The sequence below is a fragment of the Theobroma cacao genome, chromosome 1 (genome assembly GCF_053813885.1).
Source record: "Theobroma cacao isolate CCN51 chromosome 1, ASM5381388v1, whole genome shotgun sequence".
NCBI lineage: Eukaryota > Viridiplantae > Streptophyta > Magnoliopsida > Malvales > Malvaceae > Theobroma > Theobroma cacao.
Genome location: NC_142639.1, coordinates 39,867,814 through 39,895,783, shown reverse-complemented (window position 1 = coordinate 39,895,783; position 27,970 = coordinate 39,867,814). Strand labels below are relative to the sequence as shown.

General features: G+C 35.8%; 4 protein-coding genes across 7 annotated transcripts; 3 read left to right on the top strand and 1 right to left on the bottom strand.

Moving 5' to 3' along the window:
• Positions 1-412: 412 nt before the first annotated feature.
• On the bottom strand, positions 413-7,465 carry SK20 (SKP1-like 20). Of its 4 annotated transcripts, none has more exons than XM_018114098.2 (10): positions 7,276-7,465; positions 4,956-5,330; positions 4,047-4,271; positions 3,574-3,765; positions 3,373-3,483; positions 3,105-3,183; positions 2,221-2,351; positions 1,961-2,142; positions 1,039-1,156; positions 413-682 (listed from the first exon to the last, which is right to left on the bottom strand). In XM_018114098.2, exons 2-10 carry the CDS (start codon positions 4,989-4,991, stop codon positions 671-673), a joined length of 1,086 nt encoding a protein of 361 aa, XP_017969587.2. In that variant the 5' UTR covers positions 4,992-5,330; positions 7,276-7,465; the 3' UTR covers positions 413-670. The 4 variants fall into 4 exon arrangements, with proteins under 4 accessions (XP_017969587.2, XP_017969581.2, XP_017969586.2 ...); XM_018114092.2 differs by having other exon boundaries at positions 413-687; positions 7,276-7,462; XM_018114097.2 differs by having other exon boundaries at positions 1,023-1,156; positions 2,221-2,324; positions 7,276-7,459.
• A 2,917-nt stretch (positions 7,466-10,382) lies between these two features.
• On the top strand, positions 10,383-13,432 carry LOC18614128 (aquaporin PIP1-3). Its single transcript, XM_007051721.3, has 4 exons — positions 10,383-10,825; positions 11,460-11,755; positions 12,924-13,064; positions 13,170-13,432. The coding sequence occupies exons 1-4, from the start codon at positions 10,498-10,500 to the stop codon at positions 13,263-13,265; spliced, it is 861 nt and encodes a 286-aa protein (XP_007051783.1). The 5' UTR covers positions 10,383-10,497; the 3' UTR covers positions 13,266-13,432.
• Positions 13,433-16,403: 2,971 nt separating this feature from the next.
• Positions 16,404-19,259, top strand: LOC18614127 (putative glycerol-3-phosphate acyltransferase 8). Its single transcript, XM_018122163.2, has 3 exons — positions 16,404-16,817; positions 16,954-17,266; positions 18,149-19,259. Exons 1-3 carry the CDS (start codon positions 16,507-16,509, stop codon positions 19,025-19,027), a joined length of 1,503 nt encoding a protein of 500 aa, XP_017977652.2. The 5' UTR covers positions 16,404-16,506; the 3' UTR covers positions 19,028-19,259.
• A 1,796-nt stretch (positions 19,260-21,055) lies between these two features.
• ANTR2 (Major facilitator superfamily protein) lies at positions 21,056-27,436 on the top strand. Its single transcript, XM_007051716.3, has 11 exons — positions 21,056-21,316; positions 22,446-23,017; positions 23,104-23,211; positions 23,425-23,580; positions 23,972-24,187; positions 24,603-24,812; positions 25,331-25,468; positions 25,899-26,000; positions 26,307-26,372; positions 26,775-26,859; positions 26,960-27,436. Exons 1-11 carry the CDS (start codon positions 21,262-21,264, stop codon positions 27,055-27,057), a joined length of 1,806 nt encoding a protein of 601 aa, XP_007051778.3. The 5' UTR covers positions 21,056-21,261; the 3' UTR covers positions 27,058-27,436.
• The last annotated feature ends 534 nt before the right edge of the window (positions 27,437-27,970 follow it).

Here is a 27,970-nt window from a genome sequence, read left to right as displayed (position 1 = left end):
AAGGGATGGTCGTAAAATGTACTGAGAAAAAACCAAGAAGATTGCTACAAGTTCCACAGATTCCAACCTGATACTGGACATTTAGTAACATGGATTGCAGATATCCCCATTACAGGCCATCAACATCCAACCAAGTTTATAGCCTAGTAAGTGTCAAAACAGAATGGAAGTAATTCGATATCTAGGTCAATAATTCCCAAGAAAATGGTTCTTTCTTTATCATTCCTGATTAGATGCCTCCATATGCGCGGATGTGCCAGATACAGGCAACCTGAGACAGCATGAAGGGCTTTCTAACTTAAAGGCCATAATAGCCTGAATAATTAGGGCGAATATTGGACTTGTGAAAGTAATTGACCAGCTACTTTATTTTTCCTTGGTACCTCTGCAATAGAAAGTAATTGACCAGAACTGGCTCAACAAACACAGTTCCCTTCTTATTTCTTTCTATTATCAAAATACAAAGAGGTTGCCCTCTCAATCAAAATTGCATCCTGACTAAGCACAACAAAGAAAAAAAATTAAAAAATAAGAAGTTAAAAACTTACAAGGGATCCACAATGATGAGGATCCCAACCCTTCTAGGTGCCATCTTTCAACCACCTGAAAAGCATCTGATCAAAATTGTCCAGGCTCTGAACTGAGCTGAGGAAGTATCCTCACTTTGAAATCATCTCTGCTCCTGATCTGACCATCACCACACAAAAATATTTTGGCATTAGCTATTCACTAATTTGATCAGTTGAGAATAATAGCTTGGAAACAGCTATGAAGTTTGGTTTTAATTTCTAAATAATGAACCATCACAACCAAGAGAATCAGTCAACTATTAACTAAACTCAGGCATCAGCGGAACATATGAGAATGCAAACATATAGGTATATTTTGTTTACAAGTTCCAATATTTAATTTCACAAGAATGGACACAGTGTAAAAGCAAATGAAAATCACATATAATCCAATTTAAACCTTTTGCAGGCAATGCCAGACAAACTTATATTAGAAAAGAGAAAGCAACATACTTGAATATCTCCTTACCGAACCATTGCCATTAAGCGGAAAATGCACTGCTTTCCTTTCTTGACCCAAAGAGAGAATCTCTTGCATTCTTTCTGGCCAATCGGAATTCAATCTACGGGCAAAATCTTCCACCTCCCTAAACAAAAGATATAAAGGAAGATCATTAGGGCTCCATAAAAAAATTTCCTCCGAAATAGAGCAAAACAAGTAAAGTTATTTAAGATTGTTACTTCATTGGCTACAATATTCATTGTTGTTGTATACATTCTACTTTTCCTCCACTATTAGGACTATAAAATTCGAACAACGTGTAAAAATAATATCGACAAAATACAGAGATTTTCAACAGACCAAAAGCATTAATTCAGATTCTTTTAAAATTCAAAAATAGTCCAGTTAGACAGAATAAGCAGATCATCAGATGACAGGATTTTCTGTTTCTATTACTATAGAGATGCAGCAGCACTTCTTTACATAAACCTTTAAAACGAGAATAAGGTGAGGTCATAATGTTTATAAAGTCTAGTTATTACAATATTTAATTGGCAGCTCAACCTCTGGGACATTTGTCTGCAATAGATCAACAGAAAATGGAGAAGGAGAAAGAGAGGAAAAAACAAAGAGAGAGAGAGAGAGAGGAGACATGGACCCCAACCGCATCCCTACCCCCTATTTTACCTCCCAAACAAGCAACATAAAACATCCACTTGATTTATATCAAAGAACAAAAACACATATGTCTGAAAACTTCAATATCCTGGATTTATTTCCCTGAACCCAGACAATTGAAAAGGAAGTACACACTAAACTCTAAGGCAAATCCAGGGCTATGTGACCATTTTCTCCTTCAATGCCGAGAGAGAGAGAGGAGAAGAAGAAGAAGAAGAAGGAAGCGAAGAGGAAGCGGAAGATTCACACAAAGGCAAAAATCCATCTTCACCTGTCTAGTTTTTCCTTCAATGCCGGATCAATCTCATCATCAATATCACCATCATCAAACTCATTCTTATTAGCAAAAATATCATCTTCAACATCCTGTAAGTTTGAGGTAGCACCAATACTGGGCCGAATTTTCTGACCAACTTCAGAACTATGGCATACAGAGTTAAGACCATTTGACTCCTGGAACATGAGGGGAACTTCAATAACTTGACAATATTGAGAGGAAGAAGAAAGAAGTAACAACAGAGAGGTTCAGACCTCACTATGGTTTTTATTGGCTTCATTGGCAGACGTGCTCTTCTGCTGATCTTTTCTTCTTCGGTTCTTCTTTTTACTCTTTGAAGTTTTAATCCCTTTAGAATCTGCAAAACAGAATTCCCTTACCTCATCTGAGGCCTTCAGAAGGAATTAGAAAAAGAACTAAGAGGCGAAGCATATGGTATCCATAAAAGCAGAAAAAATTTTTAAAGATTACAATTCCAGTATATGAAACTTATGCGCCAGTACAGATGCCAGCTACCAAACAGACAAGCATAATTAGAATTCTAAACACTTTATCTGTTACTTAATATTCATGATTGAGTGTAAAATCTTGACAATTATTAATTTAGTTAATTGGAAATTAGTCCAAAATCAAGTTCCTGGAAGATGATTTTAAGGGAACAAATAAATGCACATAAATCATTTTATTATCCTATACTCTGAAAAGTTCATTTTCCATCCTGAAAACAGGTCATCTTGTAACATCTTTAAAGAACAGACATATTTTTTCCCATGTTTTTGTGACTTAAAATCATCAAACTGATTTCTAATAAAGGAACTCAATACACATTTGCATTTTTTGTCCAATTTCGGACCTATCATTCACTCTTCTGTCCCTCACACCCAAATGACTGCAGAAGACAAAAACAAATTTGGACATTGAGATTGACACATGAAATGCAACCAGAGGAGCGAAACTGAATTTTACAATTCCTTTTAGGAGAAGGGAGTAGGACCATATATCAAGACTCTTCTGCCAATTCAAGCAGGTCAACCAACCAAAATATTCATGAAACAGAGAAGGTTTTACAGGACTACAATCTTTGGGATAGAAACCAATACATGCAGGAAAACTACATCCCATTAAAACTTAAGCATACCTCCATTGTCTCCATTTATAAACGACAAGAGGTCATCAACTGAACGATCGTCCACACGCTCTTCTTCAACCTCAACATTCTGAGACACAAAGAAGTTTTAACTTATTTACGTGCATTTTAAGCATGGAGTTGGATAATGATGCATTATAAAATTAATTAACAAGGAAATTCAAGTCAACCAAAAAAACGCAATACTATAGAGTAAAATTGCACAGGCAGGAAATAATCATGGTATGAAAAGAACAGAAAACAAGCCAGAGACAGTCACCTTTAGTTTCTCTCTCTCTTTTAGTTCCTTCCTCTTTTTTGCATACAATCTATTCAACAGTCGAATGCGTGGGTCATCAGTTGTGTTTTTCAAAGGCTCCAACTTTTCTTCCTAAACCAGCAAAATAAGTACCAAAAATAAGAAAAGAGGTTAAGAAAACTGACATAATAGAGAAAAGAGGTTTCAACAAGCACCAGACACCTCAGTAAGATCATCAGGCAAATGAAATATCTCACGTATCTCCTCAGGGGTTTTCCCCTCAATTATTCGTGCAAGGGCACGACTAGTAAGATCAACTAGAGGCTTTAACTGAAGGCTATCAGCAGCAGACGTCAACTCACAGAGCCTCTTTGTGTCCATTCGAATAAACTTTTCGTCAAAAGACTTGCGTTCCTTCAAACAGGAAAAAACATGAAGGAAGAAGAGGAAGCTCAGAGTCAGTTTGCTATATGGAACTCAATATCCCATAAATATGAATTCTCTTTCTTTTCAAAAATAAAAAGGTGGGTAAAATATATGGAATATACAAAGAAAATCATTCTATACCTAAAGAATGGAAAATAATTGGCTCCATTTATGCCACTCCCAGAAAGATTAAACATCTACTAAAGAAAGGAAGAGGAGAACATCAAACATAAGAGGTAAATGCCAATTGAGAAATACATTGAACCTACCTTGTTAGAGCGACCAGGCACCTGATGAAATCGGCAATAATCAAGAATTAGGCTTAACATAGCAGGATTGACTCGCTGAGGAAGAGATATAGCATAATTCTTGGAGGATCCCATGCCCTTTTGTATCACTTCATGACATATCATGGGGCAAAACATTGCAACCTCTTGTTCCACTTGTTGGATTGAGCCATCGGCAGTTTGAAGCCAAATATAAGACTTCATCATCTGACAATGAATCCGGCATGGCTTCAGAATCAGACTAACCGTATTAAAGATGCACTAGAAAACAAACCAAGACCACTAAAGTGTAATTGTCAGCATCACCAACTTTTACAAGAATTTCTATGCCTTTTACAGCTAAACAGTTAACCCCATCCTACGTTCTAAAGCAGTCCGTGTTATTTTTATCTCCCCATCCTTCAAACACTTGAACTATAAAATTTGGGGTTCTCCTTAAAACCTACTGAGAAAAATATGAAAAGCCCAAAGTTTGCCAGACAGAAACCTAATTGTCATTCGGTGTTCTGCTCAGGACATTATTCCATTGAGGTGTCCATCTAGCCTAACTCACAGTAAATAAGTCAAGAAAATCAAGGAAATAATGGACATAACTGCTAAAAATGCAAACAAACAAAATCGTTCACAGAACCATAATTAGGTCCATGTCACACCAGAGCCAAATTATTCACTAATTATCTAGGATATGTAGTTGCTAAAGTAATGTGTGTAACCCTGACTATGCTTTTTATACTACCACGAAACTGCTCTCCTTTGAACTATATGATAATGATTAATTAACCTAAAATGCAAAAGAAGTGAATTAGAAAAAGAGGATGTTACTTCATCTCTGTTCATTATAATCAAATAAAAAAAACTCTCGATAAATTTAAATGGACTCGAACAACTTACCTCGGGTTTAATGACTGCCATATCAACCTCTGACATTTGAAAGTAGTTGAAACACCAAGAAAGGTATTTATGTAAAGCTTGTTGTAGTATAAATTGTATACTCTGCTTCTCTTGTATTCAAAAGCTTTCACTGCATTCACTGCAGTTGATCAAACAACAGCTTTGCACTGGTTAAGTGACAGAGACTCTCAAACCTGTAATAAGTTGCCCACAGTACTATTATCAACGAAAAACTTCCCACTTGTACGATCATTGATTTCGGAAGACGTTCTCAAGAGAGTACTTAAAGTTGCAACATGAAGCAGTTCAACCAGAAACAATATGAAAAGATATGCAGCTGAGTTATGGACAGATCTTCTGGGTTAAGTAGAATAACTGCATAAATAAACAATCATATCAAATTATAGTCAAGGTTCTGCAATTAAATAGTTAATAACATAAACTGGATGCAAGAGAGGGTAAATACACCTAAGCTTCTACATTAAACATCATGAATGTTTTCCCCTGAACCTAAACGAACTGACTCTTTGAGTTCATGTTAACATACACTGCTGAAAGTGTTCAGAATGGATTGAATATATTGGACAGTCAACACAGAACAAGGATCTCTACATTATCAGTATTCCTGCTGCTACACAATCAGCTATTTGGAAGAGCTAACATCAGAATCAAAGACAGCCGCAAAAGTAAGATACTTGATATTGCAGGGGAAATAGTATAGTAGTCGAAATTTAAAGCACTTACCAGGATAACCTCAAATTTTCTTTTACCAAAAAAACACTTTCCTTCTACAGAATTTTCCTTATAGAACCAAACATTCCAAAAGAAAAGAAGTAATTTTCAAATAACTTCCAAAGTAACGTCCACATACCAACACCACCAAAACGTAAAGCCTAAAATGGTAACAACCGGTTCTGTTCAGCAAATGAGTCTACCTATCCATTAGAAATACAAACGCCAACTAAGTCAATAAATGTTCTTGCTAAAGCTTCTAAATTTACAATGAAACGCTTGCTCCACCCCACTTTTTCTCCCCCATTTCTACAAGGCAATACCTGTCTATCCAAGACCTAATGACATACAATCATGAAGCATACAGATATTTTGACAGTGCAGCAGGGCAACGACTCATGTCACAATGATTCCCTCATGGGAAATCAATACAGTAATTTCTGTTCTCAGATGAGCATGACACCTCTTATTATACACTACTCCAGTAAATTAAAGTTATCAATTAGACACTCCAAGTCATGTAGCTATTGCCTTATAAAACTAGTAACTTTCTTTTGATAAACTTTGACCCTGCACCTCATGGAAAAAATGAGCTAAATGAAATCCTTCCAAAGTCAACACTTATCCTTTCGTTCTTGTCACATGTGGATAATTAATCTTATATGCCTATTGGCGTTAGATCTGATTTCAATAATTGCAGTCACTACAAATCTACCTTTTCGTAAATTACCATCGTTCAACCCACCCACATTACTCCCCTTTTGGCCCTACCTGCAAAAATTCATGAATGCAATCACTTCCAAATATATAACTTCTGATATTACGATCATTCCACATCTATTACCAATTTAAAAACATAAAATTCATGTATTTGATTTTTAAAGTGAGATATTCATTTTATGGTAACTAAAATCATTACCATGAGTAAAGCCAGGTCACGCAACAGTTCTTAGAACCGAATTACTTCATGGCAACCAAATACTTCATCTGCCAAGCTTCTGGAGAATAACAAGATAGCCCAGCTACCTTGCTTCAGTCATTACAGGTCTTTTAACTAAAAATTAACTTCAATGGCATCCAAACTAAAAGGCTAACCTAATTCTGTGCATGTATCAGCTATTCTAATATGCAATACAACCCAAAAAGACCTTATAATTCAACATTAAATTTCTTTCATTTCGCCATACTTGTTCTGTCTTATTTCTTCCATTCATTCTATCAGCAGCCAAGGAGCTTTAAACAAATAACACACATAAAAACATCAAATCAACAAAAAATAATTCGACACCATTATAATACCTAACCCTACCTAGCGCACGGAGTCGAGCAGCTAATTCATCCGAATACGTATAAATTGAACAAAAAATTTAATTAAAAGCAAGAAAATGAAACACATTTCTGTCGCGAATCGATCTAATAAAGAAAAAACAAGGAAGAAAGAAAGATACAATCAAAGTGAATCTATACATAGATAACAAGAAGAGTACCAAAAGAATGATTTTCTCTCTCGTTTTTTAATGTTTAATACATAGTAGTAATTCATTTATTTTTGCAATTTACAAGCAAAACGGCGTTGTTTTGTTTATACCTGTGGAAAAGCAGGGGAGATTGCAGAGCTTTCTAACAGCTGAGATATGGCGGTTGTCGGCGAAGTCAGAATGGATAAATAAGAGAGAGAGACAGAGCGAGAGAAAGGTTTGCAGAGAGAGAAAGGGAAGGGAGGAAAATAGAGTTTTTTTATTTTAAATTATATATATTTTCTAGCGTTTTTCAAATTTTAGTTAATTTTTTGAAAGGATAAATATTGTAACAACGCTGGAAAATAAAAATGGGAAGATTTTCTGTGCCCAAGGTGCTCTCCGCGTCGCTGTCTATGGACGAGCCAGGGTCCGATAAAACGTCACCGCGAGCACACGTGAACCCTATTAGGGTTGGTTAGGGTTAGGTTGTTTCTTTCCTTTTTCTTGCTCAGGTATTTTTCCATTTCCGCCCAGCCACCCTGGAAATATGCAGTTGTCTCTGGCTATTAAACCTCCTTTTTCTTTTTGCCAAGAAAGGAAATCATTTTTCTTGATAAAATTACCACTACGTCTAAATCGCTTTACTGGCGCTGATGCTATCAAAAGCTGCCCAAAGGGTCCCTACTTACAATACTAACTTCTTTTTTAGTAGCATCATTCACATATTAATTTCATAATTAATGTATAAAAGCTTATATGCATTATGTTATGGTCCTTATGATCAATCAAAGAAACTATTACCATTGTCGTACAACATACCTAGTCTTGGAGCAGGTTAACTGAGGATGAGCCTGCTGTCACCCTCGAATCTGGTAAAAGACGTTGATTTTGGATGGAAATTAACTAACCAAATCCGATGATGCGGGAACCTGTTCGGCTCCATGTCAAAGAATCAGGACAAAACAAACAAAACCAAAACCAACAAAAAAAAAAGTGGCATCCTCTTATAGATATCGAGCAATGAACCTGTCTGTGTTTGCCAAATCATCCTGTAATGAAGTGAAAATATTAACAACAATTTTTTAAATATAAAAAGCCACAGTAAATCCCGTTTTGACAATGTCTCTTGGGCTGTTAAATTTCAAAAACAAAAAAAAAAGGAATTACGGCTGCTTTTTCGGGTCTGCATTGGCCTTTGTGATGGGTCTAGGCCTGCGTTTTTCCAGATCTCAATCGAGCCAAGACAAGTTTTCGTTCTTGGAGGCCTATTCGTAAAGGAGAAGTTAAGTCCACAATATATTGGGTTTGATATTGACAATCCAATTTCAATCTTGAAATTACAGGTTTGAATAATTTTTAAGTTTATTACAAAATGGGCTTTGCCCATTAGTTTATCGCGATATCATTTTTTTTTATTGAAATAAATATAAATTCTTTACTAATTTTATGTGGATTTTAACATTTATTGATATTACTTTAGTAAAAATATAATGTCGAAATTCTCTCTCGATGAATCATTAATCCATAATTGGCATATTGAAATATATTTCAATTAATTATAACAAAAATCAAATTAATCTTAATTTTTTTTAAATCTTTAAAATGACAATATATTGACCAATACTACTTTTCACTTTAATAGTCAATAAGATGATTGAAGCATAACCTATAATTTATAAAAATATCATAAATTTATATGTTTTTAAGTCAATGAAAGAAATCTTTTAATTACTAAAAACCTTATTTGAGTATCCAAACTTCAGTCTAATTATACTAAAAAAGCACTAATAGTAAAAAAGAACACAAAAATGGTCAACAGATAATGAGCTTGTTACAGTATATTTCAATTAATTTTAACAAAAATCTAAGTTATACAAATATATATTATATGTATATATATGCTGTATGTATATCTGTTTATCAGTGTTATCGTGCTCGTTCATGACCCACAGAGGAACTTTCCTCGCCGCAACTTTCCTTTTATTTATTTATTTTTATAATAAACAACAGTCATAATCTTATCCTCTCCAACAAGAATTTTGATATTCCAGTTCACCGTACAGGTCATTGACTTGGTTTAAAGCACTAGAAGACACAACTTGTATTTCTGGACAGTTTTTGCTTCCAAGGCAAGTGACCAGAATATGCTACTTTTTAGGACTATTTTAATCCGTTCGATGAGTTACTCGTGGACAGCAAATGTGGTTGGACGGCTCTAAATAAGGTGCATGTATCCCCGGTCATTATTATTATTATTATTATTATTATTATATATTTTTTAAAAAACTAACCTTATAAGCTTCGTAAAAAAATTTTCCTAGACGTGACATAATTAACAAGGCAGAAATTTGAGGGAGAGAAAATCTTGACAGTTTCGGTTCGAGGAAAGGGTCCAAGATGTCATGATGGCCCCAGCGCAGCCCCGCAAAGGAAATGGACCGGTTAGGTGACTTAGGTCACATGTCACTACCACCTGCCCATTGTCACCATTCTCGTGAAAGCCACTGCAATTATTACATGCCTAAGTTTGAAGTTACCTTGATGAGGCAAAGAGCCTTTGGTTTTTCTTCACAATCAAAAAACCAAATAAAATGTCTTGGGATTTGCCGATTGTTTATCTTAATTTCGTCCTCACAAATTAAGAGTGTGTAGCCGTTGGCTAAATTGCATGACAGAGCCGTCGGAAGGCTAGATGCCTTTGAAACCGTAGACGTCTGTCACGCTCTCAACGGTCTCACAAACGGCCAAATTTTCTCTTCCGCATATTCCCTACGCCCTTTTTTTATCACTCATTTTTGTCGTTGTAATGACTTTAGAAAACGACGTCGTTCCCTATTTTCTTTTTTCTTTTTTAGTTTGCTAATTACTAATTATGGAGAAAAATAGAAGGAGAGCGGAACATTATGACGTCACGACAATTCCCTTACTGCGTACTTTCGATACTTTGCAGAAACGTCCATGGATTAGCCCACGGACAGAACTACACTTTCTTATCATTTTTTCCGGGAATTAGGAGTAATTAGTTTCTCTTGGTCATAATTATCCTTGAAATTATATATTTCTTATGTCAAAAGTTAAGTAATTGATAAGTTTTTTTCCATTATTTTTACAAGCACCGAGGCTGGCCATTATGTTTCCTACTTTTCTTTTTATTTTATGCTTTATTTTTACTTTTAATAAAGTAAAAATAACTTTACTCTGCGTTCTGTGTCAGCATTCTATAAATAACTTTATTCTCGCCACCTTATCCTTACTCTCACTCCATCGTCAAGCTTCTGATCCTTTCTCCATTACCCAGAGAGGAAAAATAAGCCAAATTTCTAGAGAAACTAAAAGAAAAAAGGGAAAGAATGGAAGGCAAAGAAGAGGATGTTAAGCTGGGAGCAAACAAGTTCACAGAGAGGCAACCCATAGGGACATCAGCACAGACAGACAAGGACTACAAGGAGCAACCACCAGCTCCACTGTTTGAGCCTGGTGAGCTCCAGTCATGGTCTTTCTGGAGAGCTGGAATTGCTGAGTTCGTAGCAACTTTCTTGTTCCTTTACATCACAGTCTTGACTGTCATGGGTGTTAATAGGGCACCTACCAAGTGTGCCAGTGTTGGTATCCAAGGCATTGCTTGGGCCTTTGGTGGCATGATCTTTGCCCTTGTTTACTGCACTGCTGGTATCTCAGGTTAGTTAGATCACTTATCTCTTAGTCTCTGTTTGTTTTGTCATTGCTGAATTCTTCCTTCCTTCTCAAGTAAAGGAAAAAGATTCTCACCAACTATTTTTTCTTGCATGTGACTTGTTTCTTCGGATATCATTCGATTTCTACGCTAAAAATAATTTTACACAAAGTTTGAAACTTGTTTGTTGTGTTTGATCACTTTGATATAAATTTGTATATTTTATTGGCCATTTCCTTGAACCTTGTTGGGTGCTGAGAGAAAAAAGGAAAAAAAAAATGTGTTTTTGCTTCACAGTCTGTTTTGTTTTGTTTGAATCTCTGTGATTCACAAGAATTCTTTAATTGTTGAAAGAATTGGGGGAAGCAAAAAGCTGGTCTCGTTCGTTATATTGTCATGATGTTATATCTCAGGTGAGTCGAACTGTTACAGTACATAGTAGGTTCAGTTGGGTCATAAAATGGCGGTTAGGGACTGCTTGGGTCCCAAAACATGGAAAAGTCTTGACTTTTCAAAACTCTATTTTCTCAGCTTTGTCTAGTAACTAAACAGAGAGAGTTGATGACTTTTCTGCAACATGTTCTCGAAAATTTTTCAGGTAATTTTTATTAACTTTTTGCATGTTCATGCTCTGGATAGGTGGACACATCAACCCAGCTGTGACATTTGGTCTCTTCTTGGCAAGGAAGCTCTCTCTGACCAGAGCCATTTTCTACATTGTAATGCAATGCCTTGGCGCTATATGTGGTGCCGGGGTTGTGAAGGGATTCCAGCCATCGAGGTATGAGGTGTTAGGTGGTGGAGCCAACGTGGTGAACCATGGCTACACCAAGGGGGATGGCCTTGGAGCTGAGATTGTTGGTACATTTGTGCTTGTTTACACTGTTTTCTCAGCAACTGATGCCAAGAGAAATGCAAGAGACTCTCATGTCCCTGTAAGTATTTCTCCTCTATAAGCAAGTGTACTTTTCCTTTGCTTAGTTGTTCCCAATGCTGGTTTTAAGTTAAGGTTTCAAATAGGAGATTAGTTTACTTTGGGAAGTAGGTAATACATATACATTGAATCTCTATGATTTATAGCTAGTTTAAAGCATTTTTCGTAAATTTTTCAAAAAAAAAAATAGCAATCTCTTTATGTCATTGATATCTGATATATAAGTGTTCTTTTGGCTGAATATTAGTTATGCAGTTGAGTTGACTAAATAGGAACGTAATTGTAAATGTTAATTTCACTAGGCGGTTCAAATTATATTGTACCTTTATCCAAATTTAAGTGGGGGTGCAGATAATGCATGCAAATGTGTCTATCTTGGCAATAGGTTTCCGATGAACTCTCCTCATCAATATACTAACTTCTTGTTAAGAATTATGGAAAAAGTTTTCTGAATGACATTGGTAGTGTTCAGTGTGTGAGAGAGTAAAGTTGATCTCTGATAATCTTAACCACATGTTGGCAGGCACCCCCTTTCATCATTTACAGTCCATTGAGGTGAATGAGTACATTTAATGTAAATTAGTGATACCACATTTATTCTGATCACGATAAAATGCGGATATGTGGTTTATTTTATCTAGGGCTATGTAAACTAGTGAATTTGGTGTGCTTGCAAAGATGGTTGGGTGCATGACTTAATGTTATTGACTTTGAGAATTTCAATTTTGAGCATTTTACCCCTCCATTTTACTATCTTTATCTGGTCATGCTCTGTAAGTGACGACTTCACTTCTGGGAAAAAATTAGCCAAATTGTTATTTAGCAACTTCACGCTCTATGATAGTCCAATCGAACCATAGATAAGGTTAACACACCTAATGGTCTAGGCTCCATATTGAGTTAAATTGTGTTGCTGCATCTAGTTCTATTTCCTAGGGAGAATCACTCTAGGACCATTAGTGCAGACAAGGTCATTTGTGGCAGTGAATTAAACAATGCTATAAATCTTTCTTGCTGTCCACTGTGACTAGCACAAAGCAAATTATTTTAGGTCCATAAAACTATCTCCTTCTGCTTCCTACTATACTCTAGCTTGTTGTCCTTGTTTTCCTATTTCAGTTTGCTTTAGAAGGCTGGCTGTTGACATCATTGGATCATTTCATTTGCAGATATTGGCCCCGCTGCCTATTGGCTTTGCAGTGTTCTTGGTTCACTTGGCAACCATCCCAATCACAGGAACAGGCATTAACCCTGCCAGGAGCCTTGGAGCAGCCATCATCTATAATAGGGACCATGCTTGGGATGACCATGTAAGTTTAAAATATATAACCATATTGACATATAATTTTTTTTTCTTTGATTTATGCTTGAGATAATAGGTTACATTTCATAAACAATTTTTTTTCCTTTGTCAGTGGATCTTCTGGGTTGGACCCTTCATTGGGGCTGCACTTGCTGCACTTTACCACCAAATAGTCATCCGAGCCATCCCATTTAAGACCAGAGCTTGAAATCATGGTTTTTGGTTTTTATCTAGTTTTATGTGTTTAATGGTATGTACTCTGAGCTTATTCTGGTATCCAGATTGGGAATCGGGGAAATCATGATTGTGTATAAAGATGTTTGACTTCCTACTATCAGCAACCTTTTTTCTCAATGTAAGAAGTGTCTTTTATCACTTCAGTCTGCGTTTCTGTTAAGTCTCCAACAAAGCAAACCTTTGCTGTCCGCACATGACTGAACTGATTTATGGGCCCTAGCCTATAAGGAACATTGGGTTGATCTGAAAGCCACCCAAATTGAGTTCTATCAACCCAACCCATAAACTGAATAATTTGCCTCGATTCTTGCTCAATTACTGCTCGAAGACAGCCCAAAACTGTCCAGTGTAAATGTTCGGCCAATGAGTCAGGTACAAGTTGCTAGTCATAATTGCAGGAAGAAAACACCATAAATAAGATGTTGGGGGCAACATTTTATGGGTGAGGTTGTTGGTGGCTGCATCTACCTACCCAGTTTCCCATCCCTCAAATCTCTGCATATGGTTTGGCTCTTAATTTCCACCAATAAATACATCACAACTTAAATTCAAGACCCTTCCACCCCATTTTGGATTAATTCATTAAATAACTCTGATCTTTGGACAACATCCCAAAGATTTTTTAATGCCCGTGAAATGCTAAACGTTGCTGGCATCACGTTTTGGCTCACTTTTGAAAAGAGATGTGAACTGTAGGAAATATTGATGAAGGGTTTTATTCTAGTTGACAATTTAGTCTATTCTCCATCTAACTCCAATCAATTCCTTAACTGAAAATGCAGCTCGTAATAAAAATTACGGTTTTGCCCGTTTTGAAATTGAGAAAGGGAATGGGACATTTGAGAAAGACTAAACTTATTCCGATTTTGAACATTAACACGTCTTTTAATGCAGGCCATAAGGGTTCTGATTAATTAAAATGGAAAAGCAAGCAATGAGAGTAACTCTCCTACTGTTTCCAACAAAAGTCTTGCTAAAATCCCTTATTTTTCCCACACGTAATCAAATTCTTACTTGCTTGGATTAAGAATGTAAAGCCACCTATAAAGACAGAAAAACCCCATTTGAAACTCCTGGAATTTCCAACTACTCCAACCAACTCTAGCAAGCCAACTCCCATAAAATTTAATTTATATTTGCATATAAGATTTATCCAACATTCCTATTTCATGCAGTTATTTCATATACTAAGAATATCATGTGAATTTGACAAAAGAACGACATTAAAACGTTAGTTTCAATGTCCACTTTTTCCTTATCTTGCAATTTTAAAACATTTTGATTCTGTCTTACGACTAATATTCTACTTATGATTAATAAATAACTAATTATAATTAAAACATTTTTTATTATTTTTATGTTACATGACATGTTAGCTTATTATAATAAATAGTTAGATGTTATGTTCAAATGATGTTGTTTACTTTTCATGCCAATGGTATATGAATATTAAAACTAAATAATATTTTAATTAGGAAAATAAATTAATAATTTGTTATAAAAATCTATTTAATTTAAAATAATAGTATAAGAATTTATTAAAGGGAAAAAATAATATGAATTTATTTAAATTTTCTTATAAAATAAAAAAAAACATTACGAAGAATATTATAATTTAACAATACCATACCCGTTTAACTTTTAATTTCTACGAAGTCTAACCATGCTGGTGCAAGAAATTATTGCTATGCTCTCAAGATGCAAAGACCAATGGGGAGACGCCACGAAATAAAATAAAAAACAAATTTATTCATCCATGTAATAACAAATTGCAGTGGCAATAAATTTGATCGCTCGCCGACATGTCACTTTGTAATAGGTCCTTTTCACGTATTAATTTCATCATGTGGCCTTTAAATACTTTATTTTATTTTATTTTTAACTCACACTAGCATCAAGTCAAATCGTCTGGCAGATGACACCAAATAAAAAAAAAATAAAGAAGAAGAAAGAACTTTCATTTTCAAAGGCGACTATTCCGTCGGTTCCAACAAGTAACTAAAATTGAGCTTATAATCTAATTAGGAAATATAGGTCAAATATTTGTTCTGTCGGGCCACCAATCTTTGATCTAAAATATATCTAATTTTATGTTGCGGTGGTAGAGCCACCTTTGGCTTAGTTAATTATAAGCATGGTTTTACCATATCAGCTCAACACAGCCTAGAATATAGAGATCCTTTCAACAAAAAAAAAAAAAACAAAATTACCAGGCAAAATTACCCTTTTATTTATGCATAAGTATAGTGTTATTAGTATAATTATGTAATATTATTTAATCATAAAGTGTCATCTTATAAAGACGTAAAGATAAAAATTTTTAAATTTTTTTATTTAAATATTTTTAAAATTTTAAATTATTTATTAACAAAATAATAATATTTAGTATATTAATGATGATTATGATGATGAAGACCGGAAAGGCACTGTTCAGTGGAAGGAAAAGTTACAGTAGTAAAAGCAACAGGCAGCGATGGTAGATGTAAATATAATGATAAGCAAGTTAACATGTATGCTTGAAGTAGTGACAGAGGGGAGGTGGTGGCCAACTCATCACTCTTATTTTTTAATTTTTTTTATTTTATATATATATATAAAATGTGAGATATATAATTATTTTTTTGTCATTTTTAATATAAAATCTTGAATACATTATTATTATTACGATAAAGGAAAAGAATGTAAATTAAAATAGATTAAGAGTAAAAAGGATAAAGAGATTCGTTAATAAACAGAAAGTATCGGATTTGGTATATTGCTTGGCTTGGTAAAAAGGAAAATTTTTTTTATTTTTGTTGTAGATGTTTCCATTTTGTAATTTTGATTTGGCTATAGCGTCAAAATTTGCATTCTTTTCTTTTATTGAAAGTTAACCACTTGGTATTTTAGACAAGATTTGTAAATTTTGTTCAATAGAAACTCTTGGATATACAGAAAAGTAATGGAAATATATTGCCTTTGTTAAAAAATATTCAAGAACTTTTTTTAATTTATATATGAAGGGTATATCAGTCACTTCAAAAAATACTCTGCGTGTCTGACCCGCCATAATCTCAGACCCATTATCGTAATTTCATACTTCAACCGCCACATTTAAAACACAACGTTCCCTCTCTCCTACCCCAACGCCTGTTCACTTGGCCCCTTGAAAGAGCAGAGGAAAACAGAACAATTAAATAGGGAAAAGGGACAAGGGAAAAGAGAGAAGAAAAATGGCTCCAGCGAAATCGGGGCGAAGCTTTCCTTCGATAACGAAATGCGAAGGTTCGACGTACGAATCGATAGCCGCCGACCTCGACGGCACGCTTTTAATCTCTCGAAGCTCTTTTCCTTACTTCATGCTTGTCGCCGTCGAAGCTGGAAGCCTCCTTCGAGGTCTTATCCTTCTTCTCTCTCTGCCTCTGGTCATTGTTTCTTATCTCTTCATTTCCGAAGCTATTGGCATCCAAATCCTCATATTTATCTCCTTCGCTGGACTCAAGATCCGCGACATCGAGCTCGTCTCCCGTGCTGTTCTTCCCAGGTATCAAAAAAGCAAAATAGATTCGTACCTTAATCTTAATCATTTTAAAGATAGTCAAACTTAATCGATAATAAACTTTTAGAAGTAGTTTCTACTTAAGTTAATGAGGTTTTTTTTATGTTAATAATTTGGATAGGTTTTATGCTGCGAATGTGAGGAAGGAAAGTTTCGAGGTGTTTGACAGATGTAAGAGGAAAGTGGTGGTGACGGCGAATCCGACGTTCATGGTGGAGCCGTTTGTGAAGGATTTTCTAGGTGGAGACAAGGTTTTAGGCACAGAAATTGAAGTGAACCCCAAAACAAAGAAGGCCACGGGGTTTGTCAAGAAGCCTGGGGTTTTAGTCTCGGAGTTGAAGAGACTGGCCATTTTGAAGGAGTTTGGAGAGGAATCACCTGATCTTGGAATCGGAGACCGTGAATCTGATCATGATTTCATGTCAATTTGCAAGGTTCGTCTTCTTGCTACTTACTGGTACTTGTTCTGAACATATTACATCAATCTCATGACTTTCATATGTTTACGGATTCTTAGTAGTATATATCAAGCTTTGATTCTTTGATTTTTCCTTTTTTCTTTTTCTCTTTTTCAATATTGAGCATAATTAATGTTCTTTTCTTTTTGTTTTAAATAAGTGAAGAGTTAACGTGGTAATCTTGCTAAACATATTTATATATATCATTAAATTCATGGTAGGTGCAACTTGATGATCTTAAATTGCTTGTTGCTTTCATTTATTTATTACCCTTTAGACCACTCTAATTAGCCTAAGAAGGTCGGTAGTCTTGTTTTTTTTGGTCCAAGAAAATAAATATTGTTTTTTATTCGAAAGAAGGAGAATTTAAATTTATTTATTTGAACGAAGACAGGTACAGTAACTATTAAATTAAATGTACGAGTAAAATAAATATTGTCCATTACGCTTAAATAGCCTAAACAATTTGAAGTGAAAATACTTTCGAATTCGATCAGTGAAGTGGCGGCCGGACAGCAAACACTTGGGGTTCGGTTAATGAATGAGTTCGATTGGACCCACAATCTTAATTCCGCTCAACGGCCCGCCAGCAGAAGTTAGCTGCACCACCCCATAAATTTATGTACTTTTTGGACGCAAAGATAAATGGGTTATCATTGAATCATTTTATCTAAAGCTATAAGTTTAAAATTTTCATTTAAATATAGGCATGTAATTATTGTAGTATTATTTAATGTTTAGGGGTATAGTTCCTTAATAAGTCTTAGATTTGTCCAAGTGTCAATTTTGCTAATTAAATTTATGAATTTTGATGGGAAATGAATTGTGATAAACTATTGCTGCGATGTACGTAAACAGGAGGGCTACATGGTGCACCCTAGCAAATCAGCAACACCAGTACCTCTTGATCGCCTAAAGAGCCGCATCATCTTCCATGATGGTCGCTTTGTCCAGCGCCCGGACCCGCTCAATGCCTTGATCACCTATATGTGGCTGCCATTTGGCTTCATCCTATCCATCGTTCGTGTTTACTTCAATCTACCTTTACCAGAGCGTATCGTACGCTACACATACGAAATGCTGGGCATCCACCTCGTGATCCGCGGGAAGCGTCCTCCCCCTCCATCCCCTGGGACCCCAGGCAACCTCTACGTCTGCAATCACCGTTCAGCTCTTGATCCAATCGTGATTGCCATCGCACTCGGTCGCAAAGTTTCGTGTGTCACGTACAGCGTAAGCCGCCTCTCGAGGTTCCTGTCTCCAATCCCAGCCGTCGCTTTAACTCGTGATCGTGCGGCTGATGCTGCTAGAATTTCAGAACTATTGCAAAAAGGTGATCTAGTTGTGTGCCCAGAGGGGACCACGTGCCGCGAGCAGTTCCTGTTGCGATTCAGTGCTTTGTTCGCAGAGTTGAGCGATAGGATCGTGCCCGTGGCGGTCAATTGCAGGCAGAACATGTTTTATGGTACGACCGTGAGAGGGGTCAAATTTTGGGACCCTTATTTTTTCTTCATGAATCCTAGGCCAACGTACGAGGTCACTTTCCTTGATCGTTTGCCGGAGGAGATGACGGTTAAGGCCGGAGGGAAATCGTCGATTGAGGTGGCCAATCACGTGCAGAAGGTGCTGGGCGATGTCCTGGGGTTTGAGTGCACTGGATTGACTAGGAAGGATAAATATCTGTTGCTTGGAGGAAACGATGGTAAGGTTGAATCAATGTACAATGCCAAGAAATAATTTGGGTTGTGGATTTTCTTAAAGCATTTGAGTTTAAGAGAATGAGGTGCTTGATTCCTTTGATAAATTTCTAAACAGAAAAAGTCCTGAGAGGTTTACGGAGTATTTGTTAAATGTATAATTGTTTAGACTTTGGATTTCTTTCCTCATGTAAACCTTGCTAATGTCTGATGGATTATTAACCATCTCGATAATGAGATCATAAATAGCTAAAGTTTTATTAGATTTGAAAGAGGTGGTATTTGCACATGAGTTCTCTCCCTTTTTTATTAAAGATGACGTTTGTTTAGATAATCAAGAAAATTACAAATATCTATAAATTAGTATGAGTGAGTAAAAGTTGATTAAAATCAATTTAATGAATAAAATTTGATTATTCAATTTGACGGTTAATTTGATTAAAATAATCAGTTCAATTAAAATAGGTGAATAATTAACATAATTTTTTGATCGATTAGTTGAACTAATCAATTTTAAAATGAATATAAAGATTTGAAGTCAATGTTTTAATGGATAATAATTTTATGGATTCAGTTTTATGAAAGGATATCAAAAAATTTTGACATATTTTAATTATAATCATTAATTTAATTTTATAATAAATATTCAAAAATTACTTTAAATTATTAATTAAATAAATATGATTTTTTGCAATAACACAATTAGATTTTACAATTATGGTTAATCAATATCAATGTAGCATAATAATTTTCACAAAAATAAATTTATCGGAGAAATGACTAGATACTTCGAACATTGTTCTAATTGACATGACAATAGCCGTTAATTAATCTATTTTAAGATTTCATAATAATTTTTACAAAAACAAGTTTACTAGTAAAGTGACCAAATATCTCGAACATTGTTTTAATCAAAACAAGACAAGATTAGATTTTATAATTGTGATTAATTAATTCATCTCAATATCTCATAATAATTTTCACGAAAACAAATCTATTGAATAAATGATTGAATACCCGAAACACCGTTCTAATCAAAGTAAAAAAATCAATCCTGTTCAAGTGTGATTTTGCTCACCCTAATTGGGTCTCATTTTGTTTTGTGAAAAATGACATTTAAACAAAGTTGGGCATGTTTAAGGCCCCAGCAATGCAATGCAGGCCTTAAGTAGCCTTAGGTGCTGTACTAACCAACAAAATGGGTGCATTGATTAATCAGTTTAATGATCATTCATGACAATGTCACTCGACATTTCACATCTAATTTCTAAATTATAGGTTGGGCTGGATTGAGAATATGAAAACATACAAAAAATAACATAAAAATTCAATACGAATCGAGCATTTTGCTCATTGATTGGTGCATGATCTTCTGTGTAAAGAGTAAGATTCGAATCTACTTCTTTAATTATAAAAAAAAAATTAAAAAAACATAAAAATTCAATACTAATACAATATTCAGTTGCAGGACTATGCTACATACTAGTATTAATTGAAAAGTTTACTGTTAATAAGAGGTTTTATGTTGCTGTTTAAGGTTGGGTTGATCCTCGGACTCCGATTGACAAGTGAAGTTCATGCGGGAAGAGTGAGGTTGGAAATTACCTGTTGTTCTTCTGTTCCTGCCTTGCCTGGGTCAGCCGCCACATTATAAATATCCTTTCCGCTGATTTTTTTTTTGGTAGAACACTTTCCACTTGTCACGATGCGAATATTGCACGCATGATTTTTTAAATAAAAAAGTGATTACTGGAAAATTGCATCACTTTAATATCCTTTCAGGTCCTTTTCCGGCGTGCCTTTTGTCCGAACGCAACATGTTGCAGCGATGGGCGAGGCACGGTTGAGATTTCCTCATCCGAACTACCAAAAACCCTCATTCGAAACCACTTATTTACCGTCTCTGCCACACATTTCTCGCCCGTAATTTCGAATTGCATGGAGGGGTATTTCCCTAATCCTGTCCGTTCCTCTTGAGGACCGTTCATCCCTCAGAGGATGATAGGCCACGTGTCATACTCTCGACCCTCCTTTGCTTCGGTATGTTAAAACCACTGAGACTTTTCCCGCTTTGAAAAAAAGAGAAAAAAGCTCCACAACAAAATTGTAAGGAAGAAAAAAGAAAAAAAAGAAACCTCTGTTTATCTATTCCAGAGTCGGAGAACGTTGGCACAAAGAGCTAAACACGGTGTCGTTTCTTAGATTTTTGAACTGAAATGGTATAATTAGCTCTTTAGCTTCAAGCTCTTTCACTGTAAAACTGGTTATCTGGCAATGGCTATCGGCGGTCTGATTTCGAACCGGAATTTCGGTTCTTTTATCGGTTCAGGTATTGTTTAACTTCCTTTATTGAATACCAATCCTGTTTGGAGATTATTTCAATAGTTGTTTGAGCTTAATATTTAGCTGCATTTTTTACATTTTCATTTCTCTTGTGAATTTGTTGCTTGCATGTTCTTATTTTCCCCCCTAATTTATTGGCTCCTGGTAACAGTTTTTTTCTTAAAGTTATAATTATTTCATATTGATTTTTTTAAGTATAGTCTCTTTGGATTTGAATTAGTTTAAAGTGGATAAGAGTAGCTTAGATTCCGTGGAATCAGTGGATATTTATGAAATTTTGATGAAATTTGATTGCATGCAATATCGGAATTTAACTTTGTATTCTGAAGTTCAAGTGTGGAGTTGATAAATGATGTTGCTGTTAAATTGTAAATTTTATTTTACTGCTGACTATAGTGATTTACTTGAAAAACAGTTTGAAATTAATTGATCGATGAGGAGGCAATAATTTCATTGAATTAGTTTGAAGTGGGTAAGAGTAGCTTAGATTCCATGGAATCATTGAATATTTATGAAATTTAGATGAAAATTTGATTGCATGCAATATTAGAATTTAACTTTGCATTCTAAAGTTCAAGTGTGGAGTTGATAAATGATGTTGCCGTTAAATTGTTTTGAAAGTTTTGTTTTACTGCTGACTATAGTGATTTACTTCATAAACGGTTTGAAATTAATTGATCAATGAGGAAGCAATAATTCCAGTTTTTCGTCCTATTCATTTTTATTTTTTCCATAAAATCTTCTTGGAATTGTTCTGCAATACTAGAATATACTTAAATTGGGATTTTATTGGTTTATGGTTTTGTTGGACATGAGATTGGTATGGACTGTGGAGTAAAAGTTCTTACTGGTCATTAATTTGGGGAATCCGCCCTGTCTGGATACTCCTGTGATTCTCCTCTGTCTATCTTAAATGTGTATTACATGCAACTGCCGTAGTTTGGATTTTAATGAATTTGTTTCTTCTATTTGGAGATTCCTTATGAGGTTCCTTGTCCTTATTATGGCAATTTCTATGTTAAGTTAGTACACAAATGAAGCATCGGTTACATTGAGAATATCTATGTAATTTGTTAGTTCTGAGGCGAGTTGTAGTAAAACTCTGATAATGGCAGGTAAACTATGTCGAGGGGAGCAAGCCATCTTACTTCACAGGGGAGAGAGATCAGCTGTTGCTGTGGTGCATGGGAAAATGTTGTATCGAAAGTTATGCAGTCAAACGGCAAATGGTTTTATATCTGGATACTCATTTGGTCCATTTCTTCAGACTACTGTTCATTTAGATGAAAACACTTTGAAACCCATATCAATTTCTCGTAATGGCAGACAACCTATTTCTTCATTGTCCCTGCGCCATTCTGAGAAATCTCACAGAGTTTATCCTCAACAACGAAGTAGAGGAAGTTTTGGATGTTATTCTTCTTCAAGTCCCTCGCTTGGACGTTGGCTTGAGCCAGGTGATGAGGATAGAATAAGAAAAAACAGGACTCGTGCTTACTATAAGTCTGAGGAGTATGACATAACAGAAGCGAAGGTGGACCCTTTGCCGTCTCCAGAAGCAACGAATGAAGTGGTTCTAGTTGAAGGAGAGATGCAGGAAGCAGTCCCTTGGTGGCAGAGTTTTCCGAAGCGCTGGTTTATCGTACTGCTCTGTTTTGCAGCATTTCTGTTATGCAACATGGACCGTGTGAGTAATTCTCATTGTGAACAATAGCACTGTAAAACTTCTCTACATGCATCCTGACTGAGCTGTGTTATATATGCCTTTTGCAGGTAAACATGAGCATTGCTATACTCCCCATGTCAAAAGAGTTCAACTGGAACAGTGCAACAGTTGGTTTGATTCAGTCCTCTTTTTTCTGGGGCTACCTCCTCACTCAGGTCTGGCTCAAATATAGAATATGCATGATTATGTTTCTACTGAGGATGTGCTAATACATCAGCATACAGCGTTTCAAGCTTCAAAAATTGTTGCATATGTCAATCTTCTAATTTTGATGCATACTTTAACAACTATATGTTTTTAAATTCACTGTTTGTTTATGCTAGAAATTCTTTTAATCTTTTTTAGTTGCCCTTTTCTTTAACATACAGATTCTTGGAGGCATATGGGCAGATAAATTTGGTGGAAAGCTGGTTTTAGGTTTTGGAGTTATCTGGTGGTCAGTAGCTACAATTTTGACACCTATTGCTGCAAGAATTGGACTTCCATTTTTGCTTACAATGCGAGCTTTTATGGGAATTGGCGAGGTTGGATCTGATTTGTTTGTTGGTTTTTAATTTTTATCCTGTACTGGCCTGTGGTTAACTACCTAACTACCTTCAATAATCACATGCTCACTGAAGCAGCCTTCTTTTTTTCTGTACAAACACACTAGGAAGGTAGAATTTTTTTATTAACAGTTACTTATGAGTTGGAAGTAGATGAAAGAATGACAGAAAAAGAAAAATAAACATTCTCAAATGGATTAGAGTTTTATCCTATGTAACTCTGTATAATTTTCAATTTGTTATAATAATATTAATGCATATTTGATCTGGCCTCTGTCTATGCTTCCTTATTCACTTAGCCAACAGTTCCCCACCTTTCTAGAAAGAGAGTGTAAGGGATTCTCATCCATTTGAGTTATTTTCTTTTCAGGGTGTGGCTATGCCAGCAATGAACAACCTACTTTCTAAGTGGATTCCAGTGTCAGAGAGAAGCAGATCACTTGCACTTGTATACAGTGGAATGTATCTCGGTTCTGTTACTGGGCTGGCTTTCTCTCCTATCTTAATCCACAAGTTTGGGTGGCCATCTGTATTCTACTCATTTGGCTCCCTTGGAAGTATCTGGTTTGCATTATGGCTGAGAAAAGTGAGTTGCTGATTCCTTTAGCTTTTATTCAAAATATATCACAAGAATCAATGTAAAAACCTGACCTCTGGAACTCACCATTTGTAAGTGATTAGGCTGACTGATGCTAGATATGAGGTCAAAACAAGTTGATCCTGTTCATACCATGGTCCTACAGGACATGTTAGAAGGCCAGCAGTTTTCTGCTCCATTATTAATGAAAAAATTTTTTTTTTGAAAGGCATTACTAAAAGGTTTTTGACTGCCAATCTTACTTTTTTCAATGGATCACACACTCTAAACAAGTACAGAAGATTCTGGTTTTGGATATTCTATGTGTATAAAAGGTGAATGAATTAATGTACTTGCATGTGGATGTCATTCCTTGGTACTCACTTTGAAAACTTTTTCTGCCTCTTTTATGGTTGCTTCCCAGGCATATAGCTCCCCAAATGAAGACCCCAAGCTTAGTAAAGAAGAAAAGAAACTAATCATGGGAGGGAGCATATCAAAAGAACCTGTTAAGATCATTCCATGGCGATTAATATTATCGAAAGCCCCTGTTTGGGCTCTCATAATCTCTCACTTCTGCCATAATTGGGGAACTTTTATTCTCTTGACATGGATGCCTACCTACTACAATCAGGTATTAAGACGTGGTTCAATAAACAATATTTGCTGACAAATGTAATTTTGTTCTATCTATAATAAAACCACAACTTTACAGTTGACATCAACTCCACGGCATGTGTTTCATATGCTTCACATTTTCACTTGCATTGGCAATCTTCTTTTATCTGAATATCAATGTTGGCTCTGACTTGTATTAAGGTGAAGATAATTGACAGTTGCTGCTTAGCACATGTTTCCTTGTTGGCTATGAGGCATGCAGTGTATATGGCTCCCTGCTTCTTTACAGGCTGCACTGATGTTGCAGCCCATGCCTTTCCCATGGCATACACCTTAGCCTGCCAGAAGTTCATGCCAGTAGTGCTGGGGAATAGATTTACTGATCATTGATTGCTGAATTTCTTGCTGCTGTTGCTTAGCTATCTTACCTTTAACAGTTTACAAAACTAAGCCAGCAGCTGGAAAATTATATTCAAATCTCTATTTTGCCTTCTCCTTTGTTTTTGACGGCCAGTGTCATGGTGGTTCTCACAGGTTTTGAAGTTCAACCTCACTGAATCTGGACTCTTCTGTGTATTGCCATGGTTGACTATGGCTGCCTTTGCAAATATAGGAGGATGGATTGCAGACACACTCGTGAGTAAAGGTCTTTCCATAACTGCAGTTCGTAAGGCAAGGATGAATTCTTCTTTGATTCTTAAAAATTTAATATATTTCACGGGGTTATTAAATGCTTGAGAATAAAGCTTCTGGTATTTGATTAATACTCTGGTTATAACACTTCTGATTCTTATTTAAATTCAATCCCCAGGTCGTCTTTTCTGTATGCATCATTCCCTCATGGTATCACAAACAACTTTTACAATATTAGAAATTTTATAAATTGCAAAGTTAACTTGGCTTATTGAGTGAACAAAAGTACACGCATGAGTCTGCATTTTTATATATACAGTGGAAGTCTTACACGGCATTTAGAAGTGCCTTCTAAGATGAGATAAAAAGCCATTTAGTAGTTCAGTCAAAATGTTGGTCAAATGATGGGGACACTACTCGGTTCATACTCCTTTTATGTAATCCTATCTGAAACCTATTAATTTTGCAGATCATGCAATCGATAGGTTTTCTGGGACCAGCCTTCTTCCTTACACAGCTAAGCCATGTCAGGACACCTGCTATGGCAGTGCTGTGCATGGCATGTAGTCAGGTATCATCTTGTTTGATTTCAGTTTCATCTGAGCTTCAAATTGCTGCAATGTCATATTCATTTTTTATTCCTCCTCAAGTATGAGCTTCTTATCTACCTAAACTTCGCTTTAGCATATATGAAAACCAGTATGTGCAGTAAACTCTTGTTTATTTATGATGAACTCCTGTCTTAGACTGGCCAAAATAAAAAATGAACACCTATCTTGGGTGTTTGGTTTCTATTGAGGTTGTAAAATCAGATGCAACTAACTAATTTGTCAAATCTGGCAGAGATATTGATCCATAAATGCTTTCTCCTGGCCAGGGATCTGATGCATTCTCTCAGTCTGGTCTTTATTCCAATCACCAAGACATTGGCCCACGCTATGCAGTGAGTCTTTTGGCTATCCTTTTTTTAATGCAGTATTAGACAAATGCATAACCACAGGAGATGTCACTTGTGATTAAAACTCTCAGTACTTTTCTGCTCCTACTGTACTGTCATATATTACTATTTTTGTAGAAATGTGCAAGATGGAATCAATCTTTCCAAACACTTAGTCCAATCATTGGTAAAATCAGTTTGATGTGTCTGTTGAGAGCTAGAACTCATAACTACAGATTGATAACTGAAATTTTGATCACCCACAATATATCTATAGTTTTTGAGGCTTTTTCTTTAGAGAAATTCTCTGTGCAGTTTACTTCAAATAATTCCCTTAATCAACAATGTTTCTTGTCACAAATGGTATTTTTCCTTCTTCTGAAAGTAAGCTGGTAATGTCAATCACAGGGAGTTCTATTAGGACTGTCAAACACAGCCGGAGTGCTGGCTGGTGTTTTTGGTACAGCTGCAACTGGCTACATACTCCAACGAGGTATGTCTGAATCTACGCTCAGCTTACCTTGACGTTGATCTTCTTCTTGAATTCCTCCTACCAAGTTTATTATTCACATCTGGAAATTCCATCTCTGCAGGCTCCTGGAACGATGTGTTTAAGGTGTCAGTTGCATTATACATCATAGGCACATTAGTCTGGAACTTATTTTCAACTGGAGAGAAGGTTCTCGACTAGGAAAATTCTATAGCAGGAACTAGGAAGATTGGAAGCCTACATAACTCAAAAGAGAACAACTTTCGAAGTAATAGAAGGAAGCGTGCGTACCAGGGCGGGTGAAAGAAACCCAGCTGAAAGCAGCTAAGTGCCAATGATCAAAAGCTTTTTACCAACTTGTAAGGCCCTCTTGTACTTGAAAACAAACATTTAACCTTGCTGGAAAAATGTTTTCAGCCCAAAGTTCCTTTTTTCATTTAATTTATGTGTTTCTTTATGGGTAAATGTTTTGTACCAACACATGAAATATCTTCTTTGCCCATAAAATGCTTTAAAAGCGAGACACCCTACACCAACTTCAAGTTTGTTCTAATACATGCTTGCTGATACCTGTGCTAAATTTGAACTTCCAAAGTGAAACCAATTTTACTGATGGTCCTAATACATCACCGTCGCTAAATCGGCAGCATACCTCGGCAGACCAGGTGGGCCTCATCGCGGTGGCACTCATTTTTAGCAACCCCTCGTTGGAACAATGATGCCATAATTAGAAGTTGGGTACATGCATTCATCATGCTACTTTTCATTTAGCACTCGTACTTTTCGTGGGGAAGTTTCTGGGCCAGGTTTCTAGTCAAGATGTGGACCTTTCCCGGCCCATTTAAAAAGAAAAGAGAACACAGGGAAAGAAATAAATTAATGACCAAATTGCAAAATACGTACTAACAGCAAATCTTATCCTTTGGCTATGGTTACTAAACACCAGCATACTTACTGTTCGATGTTTACATTTTTGTGGAATTTGTCGACCATTGGAGGATGTCCAGGTTCCTGTCTAGGATTTATTTCCTTTTCTCCTCCAGTAGTGCTCGTTAGCATTACAACATTGACAAAAGCCAGCCATGAAAAGAAAGAGAGAAGACAATTGAGATAA

Excerpts from the sequence above, each read along its gene's own strand:
- SK20 (XM_018114092.2), bottom strand. The coding sequence starts at position 4,991 with ATGTCAGAGGTTGATATGGCAGTCATTAAACCCGAG. Across the intron at positions 4,272-4,955 it reads TGGCAGTCATTAAACCCGAG|ATGATGAAGTCTTATATTTG; the intron begins GTAAGTTGTTCG and ends ATTCATTGTCAG. Across the intron at positions 688-1,038 it reads CGCTTAATGGCAATGGTTCG|ATCAGGAGCAGAGATGATTT; the intron begins GTAAGGAGATAT and ends GGTGATGGTCAG.
- LOC18614128 (XM_007051721.3), top strand. The coding sequence starts at position 10,498 with ATGGAAGGCAAAGAAGAGGATGTTAAGCTGGGAGCAAACAAGTTCACA. Across the intron at positions 11,756-12,923 it reads CAAGAGACTCTCATGTCCCT|ATATTGGCCCCGCTGCCTAT; the intron begins GTAAGTATTTCT and ends TTTCATTTGCAG. Across the intron at positions 13,065-13,169 it reads ACCATGCTTGGGATGACCAT|TGGATCTTCTGGGTTGGACC; the intron begins GTAAGTTTAAAA and ends TTCCTTTGTCAG.
- LOC18614127 (XM_018122163.2), top strand. The coding sequence starts at position 16,507 with ATGGCTCCAGCGAAATCGGGGCGAAGCTTTCCTTCGATAACGAAATGC. Across the intron at positions 16,818-16,953 it reads TCCCGTGCTGTTCTTCCCAG|GTTTTATGCTGCGAATGTGA; the intron begins GTATCAAAAAAG and ends TAATTTGGATAG. Across the intron at positions 17,267-18,148 it reads ATTTCATGTCAATTTGCAAG|GAGGGCTACATGGTGCACCC; the intron begins GTTCGTCTTCTT and ends GTACGTAAACAG.
- ANTR2 (XM_007051716.3), top strand. The coding sequence starts at position 21,262 with ATGGCTATCGGCGGTCTGATTTCGAACCGGAATTTCGGTTCTTTTATC. Across the intron at positions 23,581-23,971 it reads CTTTTATGGGAATTGGCGAG|GGTGTGGCTATGCCAGCAAT; the intron begins GTTGGATCTGAT and ends TTTTCTTTTCAG. Across the intron at positions 24,813-25,330 it reads TGCCTACCTACTACAATCAG|GTTTTGAAGTTCAACCTCAC; the intron begins GTATTAAGACGT and ends TGGTTCTCACAG.